Consider the following 24,632-nt stretch of genomic DNA (forward strand, 5'->3'; position numbering starts at 1 on the left):
CAAAAGGTGGTATATACATGTCATGGGATATGGTTCAGTCTTATAAGGAAGGTAATTCTGGCATATGCTCAAATACGGATAAACCTGTAGGACATATGCTAAGTGAAATAAGCAGAATACCTAACAAAAGTAACAAAAAGGCAAATACTTTATGATCTTCCTTATGTGAAATACTTAGATTATTAAAAATCATAGAGACAGAAAGTAAAATTATGGTAGTCAGGAGTAAGGGGATAATGCAGGGGAAGGAGATTATTGCTTAATGGGTATAGAGTTTCAGTTTCACAAGTAGAAGAGAGTTAACAGAGATGGATGGTAGTCATGGCTGCACACCATTATGAAAGTATCTAACATCACCAAACTGTACATTTAAAAATATTTAATATGGTAAACTTAATGCATGCATATTTTATCACAATAAAATAGTTTTAAAAGGAAAACTATGAGATCCTCTCTGAGAGTAGAGAGAAAAATGTGCAAGAAGACTGCTAAATAACCAAGAATAAATATAAATGTGAGTTGATATAAAAAAGATTTAAGTACATATATGACCTGTGCATACATAAGTATATTTGTTTGTTTAGTTAAATTCAGAGCCAGAAGTTTAGGGCAAATGGTATATCATTCAGTAGGAAAGCATTCAGAAAGCAGAACTCTTTAAAACCTTGTTTCTGTCTCTGTATAAAAGAGAATGACTGTCATTTTAAAAGCATAAAACAGTTATTCACAGGAAAGAACTAAATCACATAATAAGTAAGACTATGAGAGAAGGTCTAACTAGTTTAATTCAATTCTCCTGCATTCTAGAAAGTATATCCTAGGATTCCCACCCTGATTCTCTGTCTTAAAAAAGATCACAGATGATATCACTAAGCTTTTGTCAATGGCTACGGCCATGTAAAAGAAAATAGTTACAATACTGTGGTTCCCAAATAGCATTCTTGAAATTAGTCGGACACAGAAAAATACACACCCGAGGTAGTTCACAGTTTCAACAATAGATAGCACTACGTTCCTTTCAATAGCATCCTATCTTTGTGCAGTTGGTTGTTCTGGCCGTTGCTGGGATAAAAAAAACCAGGATCACAGGAAAATCAACATGGAACAGGACAGAAAGCAGCCTCCTTCACATTCATCGCACAGTTAGCCCTTTTCTGCACCCTTCATTTACGCCTTTTTATTCTCACTGTGTTCATCATGCTTCTTGACTGTGCTTTGTGCTTCTTTACAGGCAGGAATCCTATCTAATTTTTTATATGCATTACCTCTGTTGATGCTGAGCTTCCAACTTTGTTTTATAAACATTGTGAAACCCCGGCCTAAAATAGATGCAGCAAAATCACCACCATAAGAAGCTTGACGAACATGTTCCATACTAAGGATTACAATTTTAAAGAGATAGTCTATGTCTGACGCAGGATACAGCATGCTTGGGGCTGGTGCATGGGGATGACCCAGAGAGATGTTATGGGGAGGGAGGTGGGAGGGGGGTTCATGTTTGGGAACGCATGTAAGAATTAAAGATTTTAAAATTTAAAAAATAAAAATAAATAAATAAATAAATAAAGAGATAGAAAGTCAAAAGGACCATATCCAGAAAAGAGTGATTATAAATATGCATTTTTTTTTAACTATTACGAATTGAAAGTATTTGGAAAGACTAAAAGTATCTAGCCCAGAGAAGAAAAATCTTAACATAAAAGTGAATGTCTACCACTGCTAAGAAATGTAGGCCAGGTTTTGTGACCAGACCATCCACTTTTGCCTGAGGTGTAATCCCTAGACTGTGTCTCAGGTGTGAGCACAGGTAGTGAAAATGGAGCAGGTGCTTATATTTTCATATAACGTTGGTGGCAGAACCGATTAAAAAGCTGCTATGATTCCATATGTGAATGTAAAACTGTCACAATTCTATTATAAATGATTTCTATGACTGGCGACCAAGGAAATATGCTAGAATTTCTGTTGCTCACAAATCAATCAATTCTATAGCTAATCAATGAATAATAAATATTAATTAAATGTTCAGTGAATGCAGATTGGTATTGAGACTATATTTATACACAAAGGCAATTACTACACTCCTTTCCCAAGTTTAGCATAAATACCTATGGTTTTATTTATCTTAAAATCCAGAGAGATCAATGAAACACAGGATACTGAAGATAAAACACACAGGTACAAAAGCTGAATATGTCTTTTTAATTATTAGTTACACCCTGCCTTTCACTACCTCAAAATCTAGTATAGTTGCTGTGGAACTCAACATCTTATTACTTCTCTGTCTCTCCCTTGAATATAGAATGCACTCTTCCAGGCATGCTTGTTTATGATGATTTGTCTGGACTTGTGGCATTTCCTAGCATTGTGACTCATGATATGGTCTCAGGATACCTCAAGGAGGAAATGCATTGTGCATTATATTATTGAGGAACCCTTATTCCTTACATTATTGAGGAATTATATATTGAGGAATGCAGGAAATGCAATGTGCATTATATTATTGAGGAATCCTTACACATGTTCCTAATAGGCATTCCTTGGCCATTCTGGAAAAGGCAAGGATATACTATCTTGAATATAAAGAAATCACCAATATACTAAGAAATTGTAGCATATTTCAAGTGACCTTGAGAAGTCACTTCAAGGCACTGAAGAATAATGCTGAAAAGTCAAAAGACACTATGATGTAACTTTTGGCTTCTAAGAATTAAAGCAAAAATGTGAGAGATATTGAAACAACTAATACAACTTAAAGTAGAAAGACAGGAATATCAAATACATGAGTAACATGCAGTGATAAATAATGATAATAATTGCTACAATATCAATAAACATCTAATAGTAGCATAGTGTCCATAAAACTGGGAGGATAGAAGGACATAAAACTCACAACAAATAAGTATAAATCTTCCATTTCCTATAGAAATCACCTGGAAATGTTCTTAAGTGGCAAGGTAACCAGTCATATCGGTTTCACAATGCTATCCTAAATTTTACATGGGAAGTCTCACATTCTGGGAAAACCTTCAGTCTGGGGTAAACCAAGACTATAGTCACCTTGCTAGCAATACCATTCCAACAGACCATTGTAAATTTTCCACTACTCAGATAATTGCCATATTCAGTGCTCCAATCAAGGAAACGAACCCCAATTTCGTTTAGTGGTTTGTTTGTTTGTTTTTTCATTTCTCACTTAAATTCTCCACATAGTACCTAAGCCTTTCTGATGGGTTCTCAATGAAGAAATTAATGAGACACTGCCCTGTGTGATGTTGCCTCATACACGGACTAGAGTTCACTTACTTTTGCTACAGCCCAATGGGTTGCTGATATCCAAATGGCTTGCATTGGGAACACAGGTATCACACTTTGATCCAGTAACAAATCGTTTACAGAAACACTGGCCTGTGACTGAGTGACAGGTTTCATTTAAGGCTCCTGAGAGATGACAATTGCAAGGCTGACATCTGAAAATACATAAACCATTAAAGAAAATAACGCTTTGATTAGCATGGGAAACGTTACATCTATTGATAATACTGTGGAATAAAATAATCTGTTTTAGCTGGTATATTGAAAAAGATTCTTCAGCTAAACAAACACAAAATAAAACAGAAAGCTGCCTTTATCAAAAATGCTATTCACAATAAAATCTCTACAAAGCCTTCTCTTTGTACATTAATTAATAGCAAGAAAGTGTTATATTGCTTCTTTATATGCAATGATACATCTTGTGACTTATTTTGCATACTAGTTGCTCTGTTAAAAACACTGTAAACTTCTCATCCTCACAAAAGCAGGTCTCCCGACAGCTAAAAATTAAGATTCGATACCCATCCTGGAGGAGGAAATGGCAACCCACTCCAGTATTCTCTGGAGAACCCCATGGACAGAGGAGCCTTGCAGGCTGTAGCTCATGGGATTTCAAAGAGCAGGTCATGGCTGAGTGACTGAACGTGCACCCATAAAATTATCTCTTTAAGTATCTTTCAGGCTGTGAAACAGAAAACTGGATCTGATAATTACTGCTCCCCCTAAAAGTCTTGTAATCCTACAGTCTTTTAAAGAGTCAAAATTATATCATTTTATAAAGATTAAATTTTGCTAAGAAAACAGTTTGCGGAAAATATGTTCAAATACTGCTGATGCCTTATGTATGTTATATATCATTTTTAACTTTTGTATTAAACTCATTTACCCAAAATGATGAGAGAATAGAGCATTATTCTGATCTATGAAAAGATGCTATTGATACAAACAGAATGAAAGAACTTCATTTCAACTTGAATTTCTTGGACTCAAAGTTGATTGTAAAAATCAGTCTTGGCATTTTTACCATGATAGTAACTAAGACTTGTTTCTTCAGAGTGAATTTTTCACTCAGTGCATGTTAATGTCATAGATTGGGATGGTACCACCATGAAGCCTTAGGGCTTCCCTGGTGGTTCAGATGGTAAAGAATCTACTTGCAAAGTGCAAGACCTGGGTTCGATCCCTGGGTTGGGAAGATCTGCTGGAGAAGGGCATGGAAACCCACTTCAGTATTCTTTCCTGGAGAATCCTCATGGACTGAGGAGCCTGGCAGGCTACAGTCCATGGGGCTGCAAAGAGTCAGACATGACTGAGCAACTAAGCACAGCCCAGCCCAGCACAGCATGAAGCATTAAGCAAAACATCACACATAAGAAGACCACGACCTTTAAAGAGGAGCTTTTCATAGGGCACATTGAAAACAACATGAAGAGCATGGCTTCACCTATATTTTCTAATAAAGATGCTGGATGGATAGAGTTACTTCATCTCACTGCAACTTTTACCGTGTGATCTCCTGGGTAATCATTCAACACCCTTAAAAAAGCTGATAAAAGCTAAGGCTGCTAAATAAGCTGCAAATTTGTTTTATGGACCAATATCACCTTGGGAATAAATAAAGTACAGTTTGTCTCGGAAACTACTATACCGTAGTTTGCCCTTTTTTATCATGATAAGAGTACATTTTCCCCCTCTGAACAACTACAGTGTGTCCTTTATGTGTAGACAGAATTCCATCTCAAACAGATATCTTGTATAGCCTATTTAAGTATTAGAGCTGATGAAAATTATACATGGAAATTAAAATGAAATTACAGAAGCAACAAAATATTTAATTTGCTCCTAACTTCATTATATGCTATTACTTAGAATATATTGTTTGTCGGCTGTTAGTATAATATTGGTAAGCATAAACAATAAGAGACAAGCTTCTCTCAATGCACATATATATCACTACACCACTCATGAATAAGTGTCTCTTGAGTATTTCAGCTTTTATTACCATTCACTCATGAGACAATCACATTTATTTTCCATACAGTACATTTAGAGTAATAGTTTCCAGTGTATAATTCCTTTCCTTGATGGAGATCTATTTTCTTCCCGCTAACTGCTACATGCTTAACTCCAAGTCAGCTCTGTCAATATCCATGGGATATTAAGTTCCAAATCCAAATGGAATAAATAAACTGTTTCTTAGGAAACCACTAGTGTTTTGAGTAACTAAATATGACTCTTACTGGTTTCACAGTCTCTTATCTCAACTCTTTTTATATGTAACTTCTCTGCCTTCTTATAATTGCTTGACTTTAGTAAGAGAGATTTTCACCTGGATGAAGTTTACGGGAGACTTTTCTGAATATTGTAGGTTGTTTCTAGCCTAAAGGACACTGGGGATAATTTTGTAATTAAAGTTTAAGCAAAATGATTCCTGTAAATTTCTCCATCTCTCAAATATAATTTTAAACATTTCCAAGACTCCTTAGCAAATAAGCTACAGGTTTGATGTCATTTTATAAGTTATCCTTCCTCAAGAGCATCTCCTAAATGAAATACATTTCACATTTATTAAAACAAAATTATGTGTAATAAAGAAAAAGACATTTTAAGCTTAGAAAGAGAAACACCAAACTAAGATGAATTGTGATATTGATTTTGTCAGGATAAATGGTTTTTGTAATATTAATATAAAGAAACCTTTATTACACTGACTCTCCTGGTACAGCTAGGGCTTCTCCCGCAATCTGTTTAAAATCTTCATTTTTCATCCTTATGGGAAAACCTCACTTGCTAAATGGATTTCATAAAGAGTAATCTGTCAAGATTTATATAGATAAACAATTTGTGATGTTTATTGACCAGTTCATTATGGTAAACAAAATAGCAGGAAAGCACTGCTAATGTCTGCTAGCTCTGTGCTATTACAGTTCTGCATGGGCCCTTATGTTACCCCAGTGTTGGCTGAATTCAATGGGAAAGAAATTCATTGGCTTCAGTCTCTTAAATCTCAAACCTCATATATTTTCCTTTCTAGGGAGCCTCTTCCATTTGGGCAAACAGTAAAAAAAAAAAAAAAAAAGGAGTTATCTTACTTATTACTGCTCAGAAACATCAGTATGAATGAAGGGGATGTGTTTCAATACTGGATTTCCCTATCAGAAACTTCATCATGTGAGGAAGAGCTACGACAAGAGGGGGTCCATGGATACGATCCAGGATAAAGATAACTTTACTGATGTTTCTCTTTGGAGAACTCTCTTCTGTCTGGGGCCTCAAAGGTACCATCAAATTGATTTAAAGATATTGACTAACATCAATAATGTTCACTGAGGGCCAACTATGTTACAGGACTGCAGCAGGACATAAAGATGAATAAGACAGAGCTGTCCTTGTTTTCAAGGAGCTCACAGTCTAGTGAGAAATGAAAAGTGGAGAGAGCATTAACAAAGATGTATGCAGACTTTTGGGGGACACAGGAAGGGGCAGTTTGGTGGAAAAGGATGGGAAAGAAGTAATATAGGGGAATCTTAGAGATGCGTAGGCTAAATATGAAAAGATGGACTGGAGTAAGCCAGGCAAACAGGGAGGGGAGAAAATAGAGACAAGACACAGCAGGAGAGTGTATGAAATTTTAAATAATTCAAAAATTTGTTACTTAAATTCTGAATAGGAAGGTGGTGACATAATGCTGGAAAGTGAAAAGAGGTAAGATAATGCCAGATTAGGTGCAACGCTGACAGTGGGAAGGGGCAGGATAAATTTGAGAAATGTTTAGTACATAAAATCAGTAGGATGGGGTGGACAAATTGAAAGGAGAAGGGAAGAAGGGCCTGGAGTTATTCCTAGCTTTCTAATTTGTTGAAATGGTGGATGATGTAGTCATCATTTAATATACAGAACAAAGGAGGAAGAGACATTCAATTGCTGAGGGATTTTAGACAAGCATTATTAATGATTATTAAAGAATAGAAGAGAAAGAAGCTTCAAGATGAATTGGGGAAATTGGACAAAGAGTTTTCTTCCATCTTTTCCTAACACAAAGACTACCAACCAGCAAGTGTTCGATAACCATTGTTGAATAAAAGAATGAATAAGGCAGTAGAAAACTTTAGACATAGGACACCCCATAAATCTGAATGTGACATGTAGCTTTAATAACAATTTAACTCTTTTGAGCCTTTCTGATTGGCATAGCTTTCACTCTGCTGGCCTCTCCACAAGGAAGGGGCCACTCTTTTTTAAGGGCTGGCCCTTAAAAAAGTAGAAACTCTGACTCCCTAAGGCCAGAAGAGTTCTCTGCTGGCTTCTTTTGTGCAGGACCCCACAAGTGCCCTCGAGAGGAGTTTGGTTTTCCCCCGGGTAAGATTTTATTCAATCTCTGCAGTGGATGTGTGGTCTGAGGTTCTTAGTTTTCCTTTCTTCACAGCCTACTAGTAACATCAGATTCTCCTAGAAATGACAGCCAGAATTATAAGAGGGGATCGGGGCTAGGAAATCCTCTGTGTGTGAGCCAAAAGCCGTACTCACATGACTTATCGGAGAGGAAGTGAGTGGTATTGCCTCATCAAGAAGCAGGAGGTCAACAGTGTTCAGTCCACCCTCCCTAGTGAAGCCTTCCTACAAATAAAGGGGTTCATAAGAGCTGGACTTGGGCAGTGACTCCCTTGCATCCAGACAACAGTACCAACCGAGTCCAGGGTGAGGACATTCTTGTCATCCAGAGAAGAGCTTGCTATGGTGCCTGGCAGTTCCAGCTTATCACAGGGAACGCAGACCGCATCTGACGCACTGGTCACCAACGCCAGACATATCAAAGAAAAAGAAATCCCAGAAGACTCACTGTAATAACAGTGTTCACACATTTACGTCTAGAAGCTCTAGTCGTCCTTTCCTTAACTTCCTCATTATATTAATATGATAACTTTCAAGTCTCAATGTAGATTAAAATTCTTAAAGCACTCTTAAGGAGAAGCAAGCACGCTACTTCTGTGACCCCAGAGGCAGAAATAAGACCAGGTGAGAAAATCACAGGAATGAAATTTTTGCTTAATATGAAGAATAAGATTTCTACCCTTCTCAGATTAGAGTTGTTTGAAATAAACAAGAGCGGTGTCATGAGACAATAAACTCTTTTGAGTCCCATGTTTTCAGCAGAAGCTGAATGACAGGTTAATCTTAAAGGTGACTTGTGTAGAGAAATATATAGGATATTGTCTAACCAAAGTTACTTTTAAGCTTCTTTTAATCATCATAGAGATGATTTAATGAGACTTGGCGAGATTAAGTAACTTGCTCAGGGTGACAGTGACTCTGGTTATAGAGTCAGAAATTTTTATCTAAGAGAACTATACTAAATATTTTAAGCTTTGTGGCCAAATGACCTCTGGTGTAACCCAGTTCTGCTTTACTTGTGTGAAAGCAGTCATAGAGAGTATGTGAAGGTTGAATATTACTGTGTTCCAATACAATTTTATTTCCATAAACAGGTGACAGGCCAGATCTAGTCCACAGGCTACAGTTTTCTATCTCTGGTATAGTGGATTGAATGATGACCCCCAACAAAGTCAAAAGTCCTAATATCCAGAACTTGTGGCTATGATAGCTTACTTGGCACAAGGAACTTGGCAGATTTGAGATGAAGAGATGACCCTGGATTATCAGAAGATGTCTAACATAATCACAAGAAGGAAGGAACGAATTCGAGCATCAGAGAAAGGATGTAAGAACCTAAGTGGAGACCAGAGGAGACAGAGTGGTGAAGAATGGAGCCAGGAGCTAAGGAATGTGGGCGGTGTCTTCCTTGGAAAAGCAAGGAAGCGGATCTTTTCCTGCTGTCCAAAATAAACATAGGCTTGTTGATACCTTGATTTTGGCCCAGTGAAACTAACTTGGAACTCCTGACTTCCATAACTGGAATATAATAAATTCATATTGTTTTATACCACTACATTTGTGGTAAATAATTATCATAACAGTAATAGGATATGAGCCTGGGTAGGGGTAGCCTGGAGGGAGAAATGGCAAACCACTCCAGTATTCTTGCCTGGGAAATCCCATGGACAGAGGAGACTGCAAGCCCATAGGGTCGCAAAGAGTCAGGCACAACACAGAACACAAAATAGGATATGAATATACCTAGTCTAGTAGAATCTGAGTGAACTCCAGGAGTTGGAGATGGACAGGGAGGCCTGGCGTGCTGTGATTCATGGGGTCGCAAAGAGTCGGACACAACTGAGCAACTGAACTGAGTCTAGTAGAAAAGCTATAACTGGAACCTAAATATCTCGTTGCCCATTACTGAACTTTTCCTATAATATCACATTGAATGAATGCTACTGATTTATAAAAACTGACATCTCTTAGGGAGCCATACAGAATCTGCATTAAAGGAGAATACGTCATTTATTGGTTATGGTAGATTGCAAAAATGATCACAATTCTTCACCTCTCTTTTTATGCCAGTCTTTTGCAACTAACTGTGCAATTCCTTCCATCAAATAGTAGAATCTAAAAAGAGTAGAGTTTATTTCTCTTCTCCTAAATATGTGTTGGCCTGTGACTTGCTTTGACTCATAGACTAAGGCAAAAGTAACTTTGTGGCAGTTCCAAGAAGAGGTATCAAGTGTCCCATCACCATTCTGGTTTTTTCCTGGGAATTCATCCACCAGTTTGTGAGTGAGCCCTGGCTAGATGGCTGGATGCTTACAGGCATGTGATCCTTTTACCCTGTCACTCTAGATCACAGCTAGCTGTCCAACAAAGAGTCACTGAGGACCATGAATCTGGGAGGCACGTTTCCCAACATTCCAGTAAGATACCCTGAAAGGAAACAACTGAACAAGAAAGCGATCTGCTTCCCTTTGAAGTCATTGATCTTGTTCTCAAAGAAAAGACCAATTAAGATGCCCTGGAAATATACATGTGATAAGCAGACTAGACCAAATCTATGACTTAGTGTTGAAATGGAGAACTTGTGTAGCAAAACCAAAAGTAATCTGGTCACAGAAGAATTTTACTTCGTGTTTTAGAAGCCTAAGCCTTTTGATTCCCTGGCCACTCTAGAGCTCAGTTCTCTCCCATCTGAGAGGAATCACGGTTCATTGCGTTTGGTTGGTCAGTAAGAGACAAAGTAGCGATACTTCTAGTTCTTTACATTTAAAAATAAAAAAAAGATAACATACAAAGAATACATATAGACAAAAGAAGTTATTAGGGAAGAAACCTGTGGGGGACTGTGAGGTATGGATGAAAATGGTGATGCCCAGAGGAACTGGAGTCATCTTGTGGGCTCTAGGAAAGAGGACCCGTAGTCACAGGTCAACTTGATGACGGGGCCAGGAGTGCACTGCGTCACATACGGGTCTCAACTACCCACTGAGACAAACTGAACGTGGCCCTTTCTTGTTTCACTTTTGGTTTAGAAACATATGATATACTTTTTCATTTTGCTTTATTGATTTTTCATTGGGCAGGTTTCTTTGCTTCATTGTTTTCAATACTGATTAAATCATGTTTTCTTTATGTGTCAAAGGTAAATGGAGTGATTTTTGCACTTGGATCAGCTTTCTAAAATACCTGCCCCCTTTTTGTGATAGGGAACTTCTGAAGAATGAACTACTTGGATGAAGACAGGCAAATGATTTTCCAGCCTGTTACTGTGTGTTTGGTGCATTGGTGTCATTGTTGCTGAAGTTTAGGTTAAGGGCCTATTTTATTTATTTTTGCCCTTGGGAGTATTAAAAAAATTGAACAAAATAAGCCAAGAGAAAAATATAGCAAACATAGTCATGCACAACAAAGAGCAGAGTAGGGTAAGATAACAGTATATGTGCGGATTTCATGGAGGGGCTAAATAAACACATGGAAAAAAGCAGATGAGAAAGTCAATTTATTTTCAAAATCAATGAAGAGATACAGTGATACTTGTATCTTCTCCTTAACAATAAAATACTTATAATCTTTGTAGACTTTTGGAAATTCATGAAAAAAATTTATACTTTTAAGTACCTAATACAGTGCCTGACTCAAAGTACATTCAAATTAGATGATTATTTTTTAAAAACTTTAACATCAGGTCACAATAGTTATTCCTCTGTTCTGTGTGTCTGTATATATTTAGACAATGAGTGTTCCCCTCAGGAAACAAAAATTCCTAATACTAGATGGAATCCCATATGTTTTAGACATCTTCGTACACATTTTCAAAATAGTCAGTGTTACTTTGTATACACACACACACACACACACACATACACATACACACACACAAGAACAACCAGAAGTCAACAAAGAGATTTCAATATCATTCAGGAAAAGAATGGAAAACATAAAAATAATAAAATCCATTTTTTTTCTTCTCAATGATGAGCAAAAGTATAAACTCAAGCGATCCTCACAGTCATATTTTGAAACATCTTTCTCTATGACCTTCTGTGCTAGAGGATTTCTTCTTTAACAGTCATCAATGTTAAAATGAAACATGACAGTAGAATTCAACAGTGGAATAGAAGGGTCAACTCTAGACAGGGGCATTCTATGTGACTGATTTAACGAGGGACCAATCCTGCTGATTTCCTTGGGCTCTGTGTGGTCAAGGGAGGCTTTATTCTTTCCGTTTATTTCAGAGAAACTACATTATCCACAGTGGCTTTTACTTTTAATAGTTCTTTCCAGCAGCAGCCAATGCTCAATATCAGAATCAACCCTGCCTAATCTGAGAGCATCCTGAGCCCCATTCACACATGGGTAGTGTGGACTTGAACAGTTTTTTTTAAGATTTATATCCCTTTCACTAAGATGATAATTGCATGAGACTTTAAAAAAAAAATTGGTGGAGGTGATTCAGTTCGGTTCAGTCACTCAATCGTGTCCGACTCTTTTCGACCCCATGAATCACAGCACACCAGGCCTCCCTGTCCATCACCAACTCCCAGATTTCACTCAGACTCACATCCATCGAGTCAGTGATGCCATCCAGCCATCTCATCCTCTGTCGTCCCCTTCTCCTCCTGCCCCCAATCCCTCCCAGCATCAGAGTCTTTTCCAATGAGTCAACTCTTCACATGAGGTGGCCAAAGTACTGGAGCTTCAGCTTTAGCATCATTCCTTCCAAAGAAATCCCAGGGTTGATCTCCTTCAGAATGGACTGGTTGGATCTCCTTGCAGTCCAAGGGACTCTCAGGAGTCTTCTCCAACACCACAGTTCAAAAGCATCGATTCTTCAGCGCTCAACCTTCTTCACAGTCCAACTCTCACATCCATACATGATCACAGGAAAAACCATAGCCTTGACTAGACGGACCTTAGTCGGCAAAGTAATGTCTCTGCTTTTGAATATGCTATCTAGGTTGGTCATAACTTTTCTTCCAAGGAGTAAGCATCTTTTAATTTCATGGCTGCAATCACCATCTGCAGTGATTTTGGAGCCCAGAAAAATAAAGTCTGACACTGTTTCCACTGTTTCCCCATGATTAGAGTAATACAAATGAGAATTTTCTTGGTGTTGGATACATTAGGAATGCCATGGATGAAGGGCATTTATTTAAAATTCAGAGAGACAACTGGCCATAGGCCTAGAAACCATTGTAAAGACCTGGAGAGATGATAACATATTTGAGAGTCACATACATGTATGCAATGATTGAAATCATAGATGTTGATATGTAAGTTGAAGGGTCAGATTAAAGAGGACTAGTTAGAAACAGTGGAGAAGGAAATGGCAACCCACTCCAGTGTTCTTGCCTGGAGAATCCCAGGGATGGGGGAGGCTGGTGGGCTGCCGTCTATGGGGTCGCACAGAGTCGGACATGACTGAAGTGACAGCAGCAGCAGCAGCAGTTAGAAACAGAAATATAAAACAATTCAGAGAAACAGAATCTTGGGAGCCAAAGGAAAAGATTGTTTTTTAAAAAAGGAGAAGAAATACTATTGGCTCATTGGGAAATCATGAGTCATAAGAAGCAATTATAAATTAATTTTCTTTCATCTTTAATTGATCCTTTAAATATATTGCATGAGGCAAATTCCCTTGTCACCATCTGAAGATGAAGTGAGTCAACTGTACAGCTTTTCTGATCTTCCTTAGGTAATAGAAAGCCCTACAGTTATTTTAAGTTGCAAACTATGGGTTCAACAATAGTAACCATACTGGAAGCATCAGACATCGTGATTTCAGAAAATACTACAAAGTTAGCATAATCAAAATGGTATGGCCCTGGCATTAAAAGCAGACACATAGACTAATGGAATAGAATGACAACCCAGAAACAAACCCACACATATCAGTCAACTGATTTTGGCAAAACTGAATATTCACAGGTAGAAGAATGAAATTGGACCCTTAAAATGACCATATATAAAAATCAACTCAAAGTGGGTTAAAAACTTAAAGATAATATCAGAAACTAAAACTACTAGATGAAAACAGGGGGGAAGCTTCTTAACATGGGTCTGGGCAATAATTTTATGGCTTTTATGACACTAATGCTTGGGCAAAAAAGCAACAAGAGATGAACCAGAAATCTTTTACACAGCAAATGAAATTACCAACAGAGTGAAAAGACAACCTACAGAATATGAGAAAATATTTGTGAACCATCTATCTGATAAGGGGTTAATATTAAAAATTTATAAGAAACTCATGCAATTCAATAGGGAAAAAAATCCTCTAATTTTCAAAAAATGAGCAAAGGATATTTATAGATATTTCTCCAAAGAAGACATGAGGTGGCCAACAGATACATTAAAAGCTGCTTAACACCACTGATCACCAGGGAAATGCAAATCAAAACCACGATGAAATATCACTTCACATTCCTTAGAACAGCTATTATCAAAAACACAAAAGCTAGGTTTCGGTGAGGATGTGGAGAAAAGGCAACTCCTCATGCTGTTGGAGGGAATGTAACTTGGTATAGCCACTATGAAAAACAGTATGAAAGGTCCTTAGAAAACTAAAAATAGGACTATCCTATTATTCTAGCAATCTCAGTTCTGGGAGTATATCCAGGAAATAAAATCAAGATCTTGAAGAGAGAGCTGCACCTCCAAGTTCACTTCAGCATTATTCACAATAGCCAAGATAGGGAAACAACCTAAGTGTCCACCAGTGAATGAATGGATAAAGAAGATATTGGGTATGTGTATGTATATGTGTTTGTGTGTACTTCCTCACTTCACTCAATATAAGTCATCTAACATGAAAAGGGACGACAGAGGATGGGATGGTTGGATGGCACCACCGACTCAATGGACATGGGTTTGGGTGGACTCCGGGAGTTGGTGATGGACAGGGAGGCCTGGCATGCTGCAGTTCATGTGGTCGCAAAGAGTCAGACACAACTGAGCGATTGAACTGAACTGACTATGTAAAAATATACAATTGCCTTTATACAAACTTGTCATGTCTTTTTGCTTTGAACACACACTTAATCTGAATCTTTTATTCTATGACCATCGTGACAATTATAAAGCCACCCAACAATTTTCAAACGTTGGCTCTATCTCCTAGACTCCAACCTGCAACTATCTCTTTTCTTTTAATGATTTCTGCCTGCTTTCCTAATTTTAACCTCAGCATCTTCTAATAATGTAGTTGTTGTTGTGATGATGATGATGCATTTTATAGCTATTTTTCTGGCTCTTTCTATTTCTCATTAATTTAGGTTAACATTTGAAGCCAGCTTTTAACCCAGGGAGTCCAATTCCAGTGTTAGCCAGTCCTACTGAAGAGTGGCAGGTGATAGAGCACTATCTCGGTCCTGGATAAGACTGGGGTGGGGAGTGGGCTGGGTAGATAAATGAGCAGGAAGTAGAATGGAGTAAAGTCAGACCGAATTTTAAAACATTGAAGGGCATAAGAAGTGGTATCACAAATGGAATGAGATTGCACTTAAAGAAAGTTATGTGAAAAAGCCAGGATAATTATACATCTCTTGGTCATTAAGTAGTGGTTTAATGACAACACTAGCAGGAATAACAGGGAGCTCAGTAGACGGAAAATAGGTAAGAGACTGGCACAAAATGTCACAGACAGGCATGAGTAGTCCAAGGACAACAGCTGACAGTGAAGATATTTTTCTCTTGGTAATAAAGTGCTGTCAGAAGGACTATGGAAAAGATGGGAATTCTAAAGACAGAGGTGGCCAGGGGTGAAATTAACTGACCCCAGAGTTCCAACTGGAGAATTTGTGAGATGGTCATTCAACAAAAATAATGTAGACGGGTAATAGGTGTAATCACTGGCCCTGATTTTACTACCAAGAGCATAGTTAGACTTTTTATTTAGCATTTATTGTACCATGCATTTATACACTCATTCAGAGAGATTTAGTATTTGTAGAGAAGGGTAGTAATGCTCTCAGACTAACCAAGATGTATTCCAATGGTAACAGAAGTTGAACAGCATGTATTGAAACACAAGATATGTAATAAGAACTTAAAAGTTTTTTAATAAGTATCTTATGGAGTATGTCAATGTTTTTTAATTAAATTGAATTTTAGTAGAAAGACAAATAAAATAGTTTGAATTCATTTTTAATAATTTACCCCCATCACCCTGTCCACAGTCTAATTGAGGTGTTAATGAGGAGTATAACAGTCAAAAGGCAGGTGGTAAGGGGACAATAAGGTAAAAAAATAATCTCCAATCCTTGAATAATTAGCATTCATATTTTTAAACACACACATATTGAGAAATAGATTTGACTGGTATATGCAAACACAACATTAGTTTCTTGGGGATAGGAATGTCAGAGAATTCATGGATATAGTCCCAATAGTGGACAAATTTATAATTTGATCAGACCCAAAAACACAGACATGGAACTGGCATTCCAGCACACTTTCAAAAATACAGCAATGAAAACATTTGCACGAAAGCAAATGCTCACAGATATATAGGAAGTAAGAGGTAGAACATTAAAGACAGTATAACTTTGAAAAGTGGCTAATTTACTTTCACAAGTTACTTTACACACTAGAAAAAAATCTTATCACTGAATTCAAAGATGTTTCTCATCTGCTAGTCTTTAAATCTAAATTAAAAAGGCAAAAGGAACATAAAAGAATGCTGTAATAAATTCAGGGTCCATGTAGAACAAAGTGTACACACACATGCTACCTATCCTAGCTTGTGTGTGTGTGTGTGTGTGTGTGTGTGTGTGTGTGTGCGTGCATGTGTATTTTGTGCTATGGATATTTCTTTACCTTCCTTCACATCCAAATTTTGAGTTCTTTGCAAAAAAAAGTATTTTATCTTATTAAATATCCCCAAGCCCTAACACTGGGCACATTTATCAATGTATAACAACCTATACACTCAATCTCTAGGAAATCTGGAAAGATAACTCTGCATGTTCAGTTGCTCACTTCTGTCTGACTCTTTGCCATCTCATGGACTGTATGTAGGCCACCAGGCTCCTCTATCCATGGAATCTTCAGGCAAGAATACTGGAGTGGAAAGCCATTCCCTTCATCAGGGCATCGTCCCAACCCAGGAATGAAGAATAGATTAGCAAACTAAGGAGGATAGAAAATATTGCTTCTTACAAAATATATGGCCAAATAATTTCTGTTAGTAATTGCAAATACAATTTAGCAAAAATATCTGATTATTAATTCTTATAAGTACTTACCTCCCAGTTAGAGAATCAAATCCAAAGTAAAGATCTTTACAATAGTCACAACTTTGTCCAGCAATGGAAGCATCTTGACAAACACATTGACCAGTCAAGCTATTACAGATGTGATTAACTGCACCAGTGGTGTGGCATGAACATGGCAGGCAGCCAGTGGCATTGCCTGGAGAAATATAAAAGCCTGGAAATAAAGAAATGAAAGTTTTTATTATACTTTCTATCCAGTTTTTCTTAAAAAATAATGTTTTGATTACACTGAAAAACTGAACACTCTACCACAACACTGTCTAATTTTCTGTACTGCTGCTGCTGCTGCTAAGTTGCTTCAGTCGTGTCTGACTCTGTGCGACCTCATAGATGGCAGCCCACCAGGTTCCCCCGTCCCTGGGATTATCCAGGCAAGAACACTGGAATGGGTTGCCATTTCCTTCTCCAATGCATGAAAGTGAAAAGTGAAAGTGAAGTCACTCAGTCATGTCCGACTCTTCGCGACCCCATGGACTGCAGCCCACCAGGCTCCTCCATTCATGGGATTTTCCAGGCAAGAGTACTGGAGTGGGGTGCCATCGCCTTCTCCAATTTCCTGCACAAATGTGATTATAGCTGTTCTTTGCTGCTGCTGCTGCTGCTGCTGCTAATTCACTTCAGTTGTGTCCGACTCTGTGCGACCCCATAGATGGCAGCCCATTAGGCTCCTCTGTCCCTGGGATTCCCCAGGCAAGAATACTAAAGTGGGTTGCCATTTCCTTCTCCAATGCATGAAAGTGAAAAGTGAAAGTAAAAGTGAAGTCATGCTCAACTCTTAATGACCCCATGGACTGCAGCCTACTAGGCTCCTCCATCCATGGGATTTTCCAGGCAAGAGTACTGGAGTGAGTTGCCATTGCCTTCTCCATAGCTGTTCTTTACCAGTATGTCAATTATGACCAAAGAAAGGCTGAGTAAATAATTGACGTTGTACTTGGGTGTATTCTTGGCACCTACAATTCATAATCTTTCCACTAAAGACTGGTCCCTCCTCTGATCATCTCCATTTCAGCAAATAGTACCACCATCTATTATTTACTTGCTTCAGCTAGAACCCTGAGACATCTTTGGTAGGATAACCAGATCAAACACAGGATACTCAGCTAAATTTTAATTTCTAATAAACAACAATCATTTTAATATAAATATGTCCCATGTGGTATCTCCTTATATTCAAAAACACTATCTTAAATTCAAATTTATCTGAGGATCCTGCATCTTAGGCCTTCCCTGATAGCTCAGTTGGTAAAGAATCCGCCTGCAACACAGGAGACCCTGGTTTGATTCATGGGTCAGGAAGATCCTCTGAAGAAGGGAAAGGCTACCCACTCCAGTATTATGGCCTGGAGAATTCCATGGACTCTGTGTATGGTCCACGGAGTTGCAAAGAGTTGGACATGACTGAGCAACTTTCACATTCACTTTCCTGCTTTTTGCCAAAACTGGCAACCCTTGAGTCTTTCACTCCTCTCTGCCCCTACACCTAGCTAATAACTAAGTCCTAGGAATACTGTCTTTTAAGAATTGTAGGACTTCTATTCTCCACCCCCACCTCCCTAGTTAAAGTCACTACCTACTTTTTTATTGTTAAGAGTATGCACCAGAAAAAGACTTTGATGTTCGGAAAGACTGAAGGCAAAAGGAGAAGTGGGTGGCAAAGGATGACATGAGCATCACTGACTCAATGGACACGAATCTGAGCACACTTTGGGAGATGGTGAAGGATAGGGGAACCTGGCATGCTGCAGTCGATGGGGTTGCAAAGAGTCAGATACAGCTTAGTGACTGAACACCACCCGAGGCTATGCTAAAACTTTATATTAATTATCGAATTTAGTTCTCAGAGCAATGCTCATAATTCGGCATTATGTCCATTATATAAATTAGAAAACTGAAGGTTAGAAAGATTAACAAGCTTTCCTAAACTGATAGAGTTGACAAATAGCAGATTCAAACCCCGGCACATCAACTGCAGAGACTCTCACCTACTAGCACCACTCCTCTCCTCTCCTGTTCTTCATAGTGAAGCTGGAACCATCTTTTTCAGAGTGCAGATTGAAGATCTCATTCTCCTATTTAAAATTATGTGATAATTTCCTATTCCCTTAAGGAAAATGAAGAAATCCCTAGCACAGCCTCCAGCCATGCAGTCTGGTTCCATCTATCTCCCTAGTTTCAATTCCCTGCCCATCCTGCCTGCCCCAGTCATGCTCTTGGTGCCTGAAAGCCTTTGCATGGGCAGTTCTGTCTGCTGAAATGACTTGGACCCATCTTTTCTGCTTAGCTCACACTATGCATAACAAGTCTCGTGAATTCTTCCAGTAACCTGTTCTAGGTTAGTTTAGATGTGCCTATGTATTTCAGTGTCCTGTCTATTTCCCATAGAGTGCTGACAAAAAGTATAATTAAACTCATTTCCACAAAATTTTATCCTCTGTGAAGGCAGGAACCTCATATAACTAATTCATCATTATCTCCCCAGCATCCAGTACAGTGCTAGTCACAAAGTAGGCTACTCAAATATTGGAATTCACAAAACTGCACCAAATGATTAGGCAGGCATTGTTCCCCACAAATACTCCATTTTTAAAAAACAGAATTTAGATTAGTTATAAAATCCATATTTTTCTTATAGAAAAAGACAAATATGATTAAAAAATATTTTCAAGTTACTTAAAACTTCTTGGACATAGGAGGAGGAAATTGACAGCTATAATGTTAGGAATACATTGGACATTTGGATGATGGAGCAGGCATATGAGGGAGAAATGGTTCTGGGTGTTGCCTGATGTAAGTGTTTGTGCGGTACCTGTATATGTACATATATATGCACATACACCAAAATATGCTCACAAGTGTGTGCATAACAAAATATTTTATTGAAACAATAAATAAAGTTCTGGCAAATGAAAACAAATTGCACAGTTGTCACAATCACTAACTTAGGTGTATAAAAATATGAGTGATATGAGAGAAAAAGACCATGAGCACAAAGAGAATCACTCTGTGTTATCTATTATTTAGGGAAAAACAGAAAGTAATTGGAACATTGTAAAATTCATTCAAAGCTGTAGTTGAAAACAAGCCATTCTTTCATGTGCATTAACAATTAATTTTTTTCTTCTCCTAGACCCTGCATATTCTCTCTTTAAAGGCTTTAGGAAGAGTAAAATAGGGAAGGAAGAAGCTCAAAATCTGTGCCATTCAATTGGAAAGAAACAAGTCTATTATTTTTAATAGTAACTTACAAGAAGACTATGCTTCTTTGCATACACTGACAGAAAATTGCTGTATATACTCTCCTACCTGATTCATTGTGTAATCAAAATCACAAATATAGAAGGCTTCTATTTTGGACTCAAGACCATTGTAGGTGGATTATATGTATTTTCTTTTCTGAGGTGGCTCAGTGGGTAAAGAATCCACCTGCAATGCAGGAGATGTGGGTTTGATCTCTAGGTCAGGTAGATCCCGTGAAGGAGGGCATGCCAACCCACTTCAGTATTCTTGCCTGGAGAGTGTCATGAACAGAGAGGAACTTGGCGGGCTACAGTCCATAGGGTTGCATAAAGTTGGACACAACTGAAGTGACTGAGAATGCACAAAAGTACTTAAGTCCTTAAGATTCATGATGATGGCATCATGCAGGTCCTAATAGCTCTCCAATTAGGATAAATGATCCATTAAAACAGATAGTTAGGAATAGAGTCAATTTAGACATTGCAATACATCCAAGCCACAGAGAATTCTAGAAAAATTAGGAATGATTTTTACAAGAAATGATTTGTTAGATGAATCTGTATAGAGCATCAGGGTAGATTTTGGTGCAGAAGATTGGGTTGCCCAAGTTTTACAGAATAAAGCACACAGAAAAAGCAGAGGTATAAGCAGAGAAGGACAAGACAGATATTAAAGAGCCCAGGGAGACTGCAAACTGGACAGCAGGGCTTCAAGGAAAAGCCTGTGTTGGAATTTGTCTTGGGGTTAATTCTCTTCCTCCTCTCAACAGCATGATTATAAAGGTTAATCCCATCAGTATTTTAGTTGTCCTATTTTTAAACAGTTCTAATTAGGATGACTCAGGTATCTTCATGCTCAATGCTTACTTCTTGCCTTACCTAAATGTGCCTAATTCAGGACCATTACTGCTACTTTTATGACTCCTAACTATAGAAAACATTCTCCCTTCCCTCCTCCTTAAACTTCAACTCTGGACTGCAGCTTAAAGATAACTGACCTTAATTTCTTTCTTTTTTTTTTTAACTCCATACATTCCTGATCTCCCTCCATTAGCTCTTCTTCATGTTCCCCATCTGCATGTCTGCATCCTTTTAACTGATCTTTTAGAAATTTCTTTCCACAGGTGATTTTGTAACACATTCTAAAACATAGTCATTAGGACGAACGTATTAACCTTCCATTACTCAGGGCTAAGAGTTCACACATAGAGAGCACACAGGAGCCCACTAAAGTTTCTTCTTTTCCTCCAACTCCTGGTCCCAGATAAGATAAGTCTCAGGTGGGAAACAATGTGTTATACAGCTAAGGCAAAAAGTCGTTTGTATCATAAAAGAGTATTGCTTATCCAGGCTTACAGCATCCTTCGAGTTCAAAGTTATTAGCCAGGCAGTTGGTATGCTATCCTGTAGTGGCTATTTGCACAGCACAGTACCTGTCCTGGGCATAAAAGAAGAGCCCATTTCCTAGCAATGTCCCTCCTGAGGACCATGAACAACTAGGCTTTGCTGAAGTCTGGAAATGGGAGAGAGAAAACAAGTTTAACCTCCAGGTCTTATGCAGAAAAGGAGGGCAGAACTGAAGCTAAGCACTAATTATGAGCCATTTAGAAGATACAATTCTCACCTTAAACCGAGAATGGACACTATATTAAGAAAAGAGTCTAGGGAGGAATGCGTGACTCATCTACCCCAGGCAGCAAGACTATTGGAGAAACCATTTTTCAAATCAATCGCTTCAAAATGAAGTGGAGAAGATGATGCTAATTTTCAAATTAAAATAATAACAATTTTCCTCCATTTAGGGGTTTTGTTTGAAAATAATGCTAAAATTATCACAAAAAGAAGGGGGAAAAGTGGAAGCAGTGACATATTTTATCATCTAAGGCTTCAGAATCACTGGGGATGGTGACTGCAGCCATGAAATTAAAAGATGCTTGCTCCCTCAAAGGAAAGCTATGACAAACCTAGACAGAACATTAAAAAGCAGAGATGTCATTTTGCCAACAAAGGTCTGCATGGGCTACAGTTTTTCCATAGTCATGTATGGATGTAAAAGTTGAACCATAAAGCTGAGTGCTGTGGAATTGATGTTTTTGAATTGTGTTGTTTGAGAAGACTCTTGAGAGTCCCTTGGATTGCAAGATCAAACCAGTCAATCCTAAAGCAAATCAACTCTGAATATTCATTGGAAGGACAGAGGCTGAAGCTCCAATACTTTGCCTACCTGACGCAAAGAACAAACTCATTGTAAAAGACCTTGATGCTGGCAAAGATTGAAGGCAAAAGAAGAAGGGGACTGCAGAGGATGAGATGGTTGGATAGCATCACTGACTCAATGGACATGAATTTGAGCAAACTCCAGGAGATAGAGATGGACAAGAGAGCCTGCCTTGCTGCAGTCCATGGGGTCACAAGGAGTCAGACATGACTTAGCAATTGAACAACAAAATGCTAAAATTATTGTTCACAGATTTGACCAAATGTTAACAAATACATTCATAAATATTATTATTAATCTCAAGCTACTATTTCCCTTTACGCATTTGAAAAACTCATTTTCCATTAGATATATATTTAATTGAAGGTGAAGCTCCAATATTCTGGCTACCTGATGTGAAATACGAACTCATTGGGAAAGACTCAGAAGCTGGGAAAGATTGAAGGCAGGAGGAGAAGGGAATGACAAAGGACAAGATGGTTGGATAGCATGGACATGAGTTGGATCAAGCTCCAGGAATTGGTGATGTACAGGGAAGCCTGGCATGCTGTAGTCCATGGAATCACAAAGAGTTGGACACAACTGAGCAACTGAACTGACTGATGTATTTAAATTCGCTGCTCCTACTACTTCTTCCTGGACTATTACCCCTACTTGAATAGTTTGCCAATTTCTATTTTATTTTATTTTATTTATTTTAAAAATTCAGCTCAGGAAACACAGCTAAGATCTTTAGGTCTCCCTTTCCTTCAAGAGTTAATCAGCCCCTTCATTTTACTACTTCTGTATCTTTGCATTTCTAATATCACACTTATCACAAATGTGTTATATTTACATGAATCAGTTTCCCCAACTAAACTGTAATGCTTTAATATGTTTATGGCTGTATATCTTATAGCAGCAGAGGCCCTGGTGTACAGTAATTTATTCAATAGAGGTTAATTGAAAAATGGATATGTGAAATGGACATATGGCTGAAAGGATGAAAGGGAGGATATGTTACTCTCTACAATATCATATGACCTCTTTAATAATGAAAAGAAGATGGTAAACATAAATTTGTAAGTCATGAGAGTGACTGGTTGGAAGAGGTCGGATATCAGGGAAAATAGCAGGAAATGTGTATGAATAAGCATGACAAATTGATCAATTAAAACTGTAATCCTTATCATGTCAAGGAATGGAACAGAGTTTCAGAAAGAAAATATCACCCCCAAAATATGTCTCCAGTTATTAGAACAGAGTATAATATTATGTCCCAATAAGGGAAATTATCCTATTGGATTTTGTTTCATAAAAAAAACAACTGGTTTTCATACGTATGTGAGTATTCATGTCAATATTCATATGTTCATTCTCTAAGAATTAAATCCAGTAACATAAAAGAATATAAAGGCAGTTCTGATTAAGTCTTAGAGATTACAGAGCATAGATATATATGCATATTCATAATCCACAGCACAGCAAAATTTTATTTTCTTTGTTCTCACTTTTCTCAGTCACAATATTTATCACAGGTGTGTTCCAAAGTACCCTGTACCATGGCAATCATCCCAAACACTTCCTCAACTTAGTCCATAAAGTAATCCCAATTCTAGACTCTTCAGTCATCTCTTCATTATCTGATCACCTCCCACAACTCCATCAATTTTCATTTTGTGACTGTTACTCTGATTTAGCAAAAGAAATGAAATACCCTACCTGAAGCAGTAGGAGGAATCATAGAGTGACATGAATTTGAGGGTGGGGAGAGGTTACAAACACTTGTAAGAGTATGTATTTCAACCCACCCTCAAATATTTGTTAAGTGAATGTTTATGACAAATAATGAGCTATTGGGAAAAAGCTTTACTCTTTCAGAGTGCAGAATGTGAGGTCAGATGGACTTGGAACTGTAAACGACTTTTCCACTTAATGAGACCTCATTTCCCCTAACAAAAACAATACTGGTCCTTCCATCATAGAAATAGTGTGTATATTAAATGGGATTTTTTTAGATAACACTCAATTCCAGGGTCTGACAAACGTATATATTCAGCAAATATTATCCATTCCATCACTGCAATTTTTACTAGGCAGTTTTCAATGACAGTGAGGGTTTCCTAAAATTTAAATAATGACCTATTAAAATCCTTTTTCTCCCCAGATGTTGGTAGGATTGTGGTCCATATTTCCTCTGACAATATTCTTTCCTGG

The 24,632-nt window shown here is 37.8% G+C and overlaps 1 protein-coding gene across 1 annotated transcript in view; it reads right to left on the minus strand.

Annotated features, from left to right (window-relative positions):
- USH2A (usherin) overlaps positions 1 to 24,632 on the minus strand; it is a 939,490-nt gene that overhangs the window by 712,001 nt on the left and 202,857 nt on the right. The window contains exons 13-14 of the mRNA XM_069544562.1: positions 16,950 to 17,133; positions 3,307 to 3,470 (exon numbers count right to left, since the gene is read on the minus strand). Coding sequence (XP_069400663.1) covers positions 3,307 to 3,470; positions 16,950 to 17,133 — 348 coding nt within the window. The remainder of the gene's footprint in view (positions 1 to 3,306; positions 3,471 to 16,949; positions 17,134 to 24,632) is intronic.

This window comes from Ovis canadensis, chromosome 12 (genome assembly GCF_042477335.2).
Source record: "Ovis canadensis isolate MfBH-ARS-UI-01 breed Bighorn chromosome 12, ARS-UI_OviCan_v2, whole genome shotgun sequence".
Taxonomy (NCBI): Eukaryota; Metazoa; Chordata; class Mammalia; order Artiodactyla; family Bovidae; genus Ovis; species Ovis canadensis.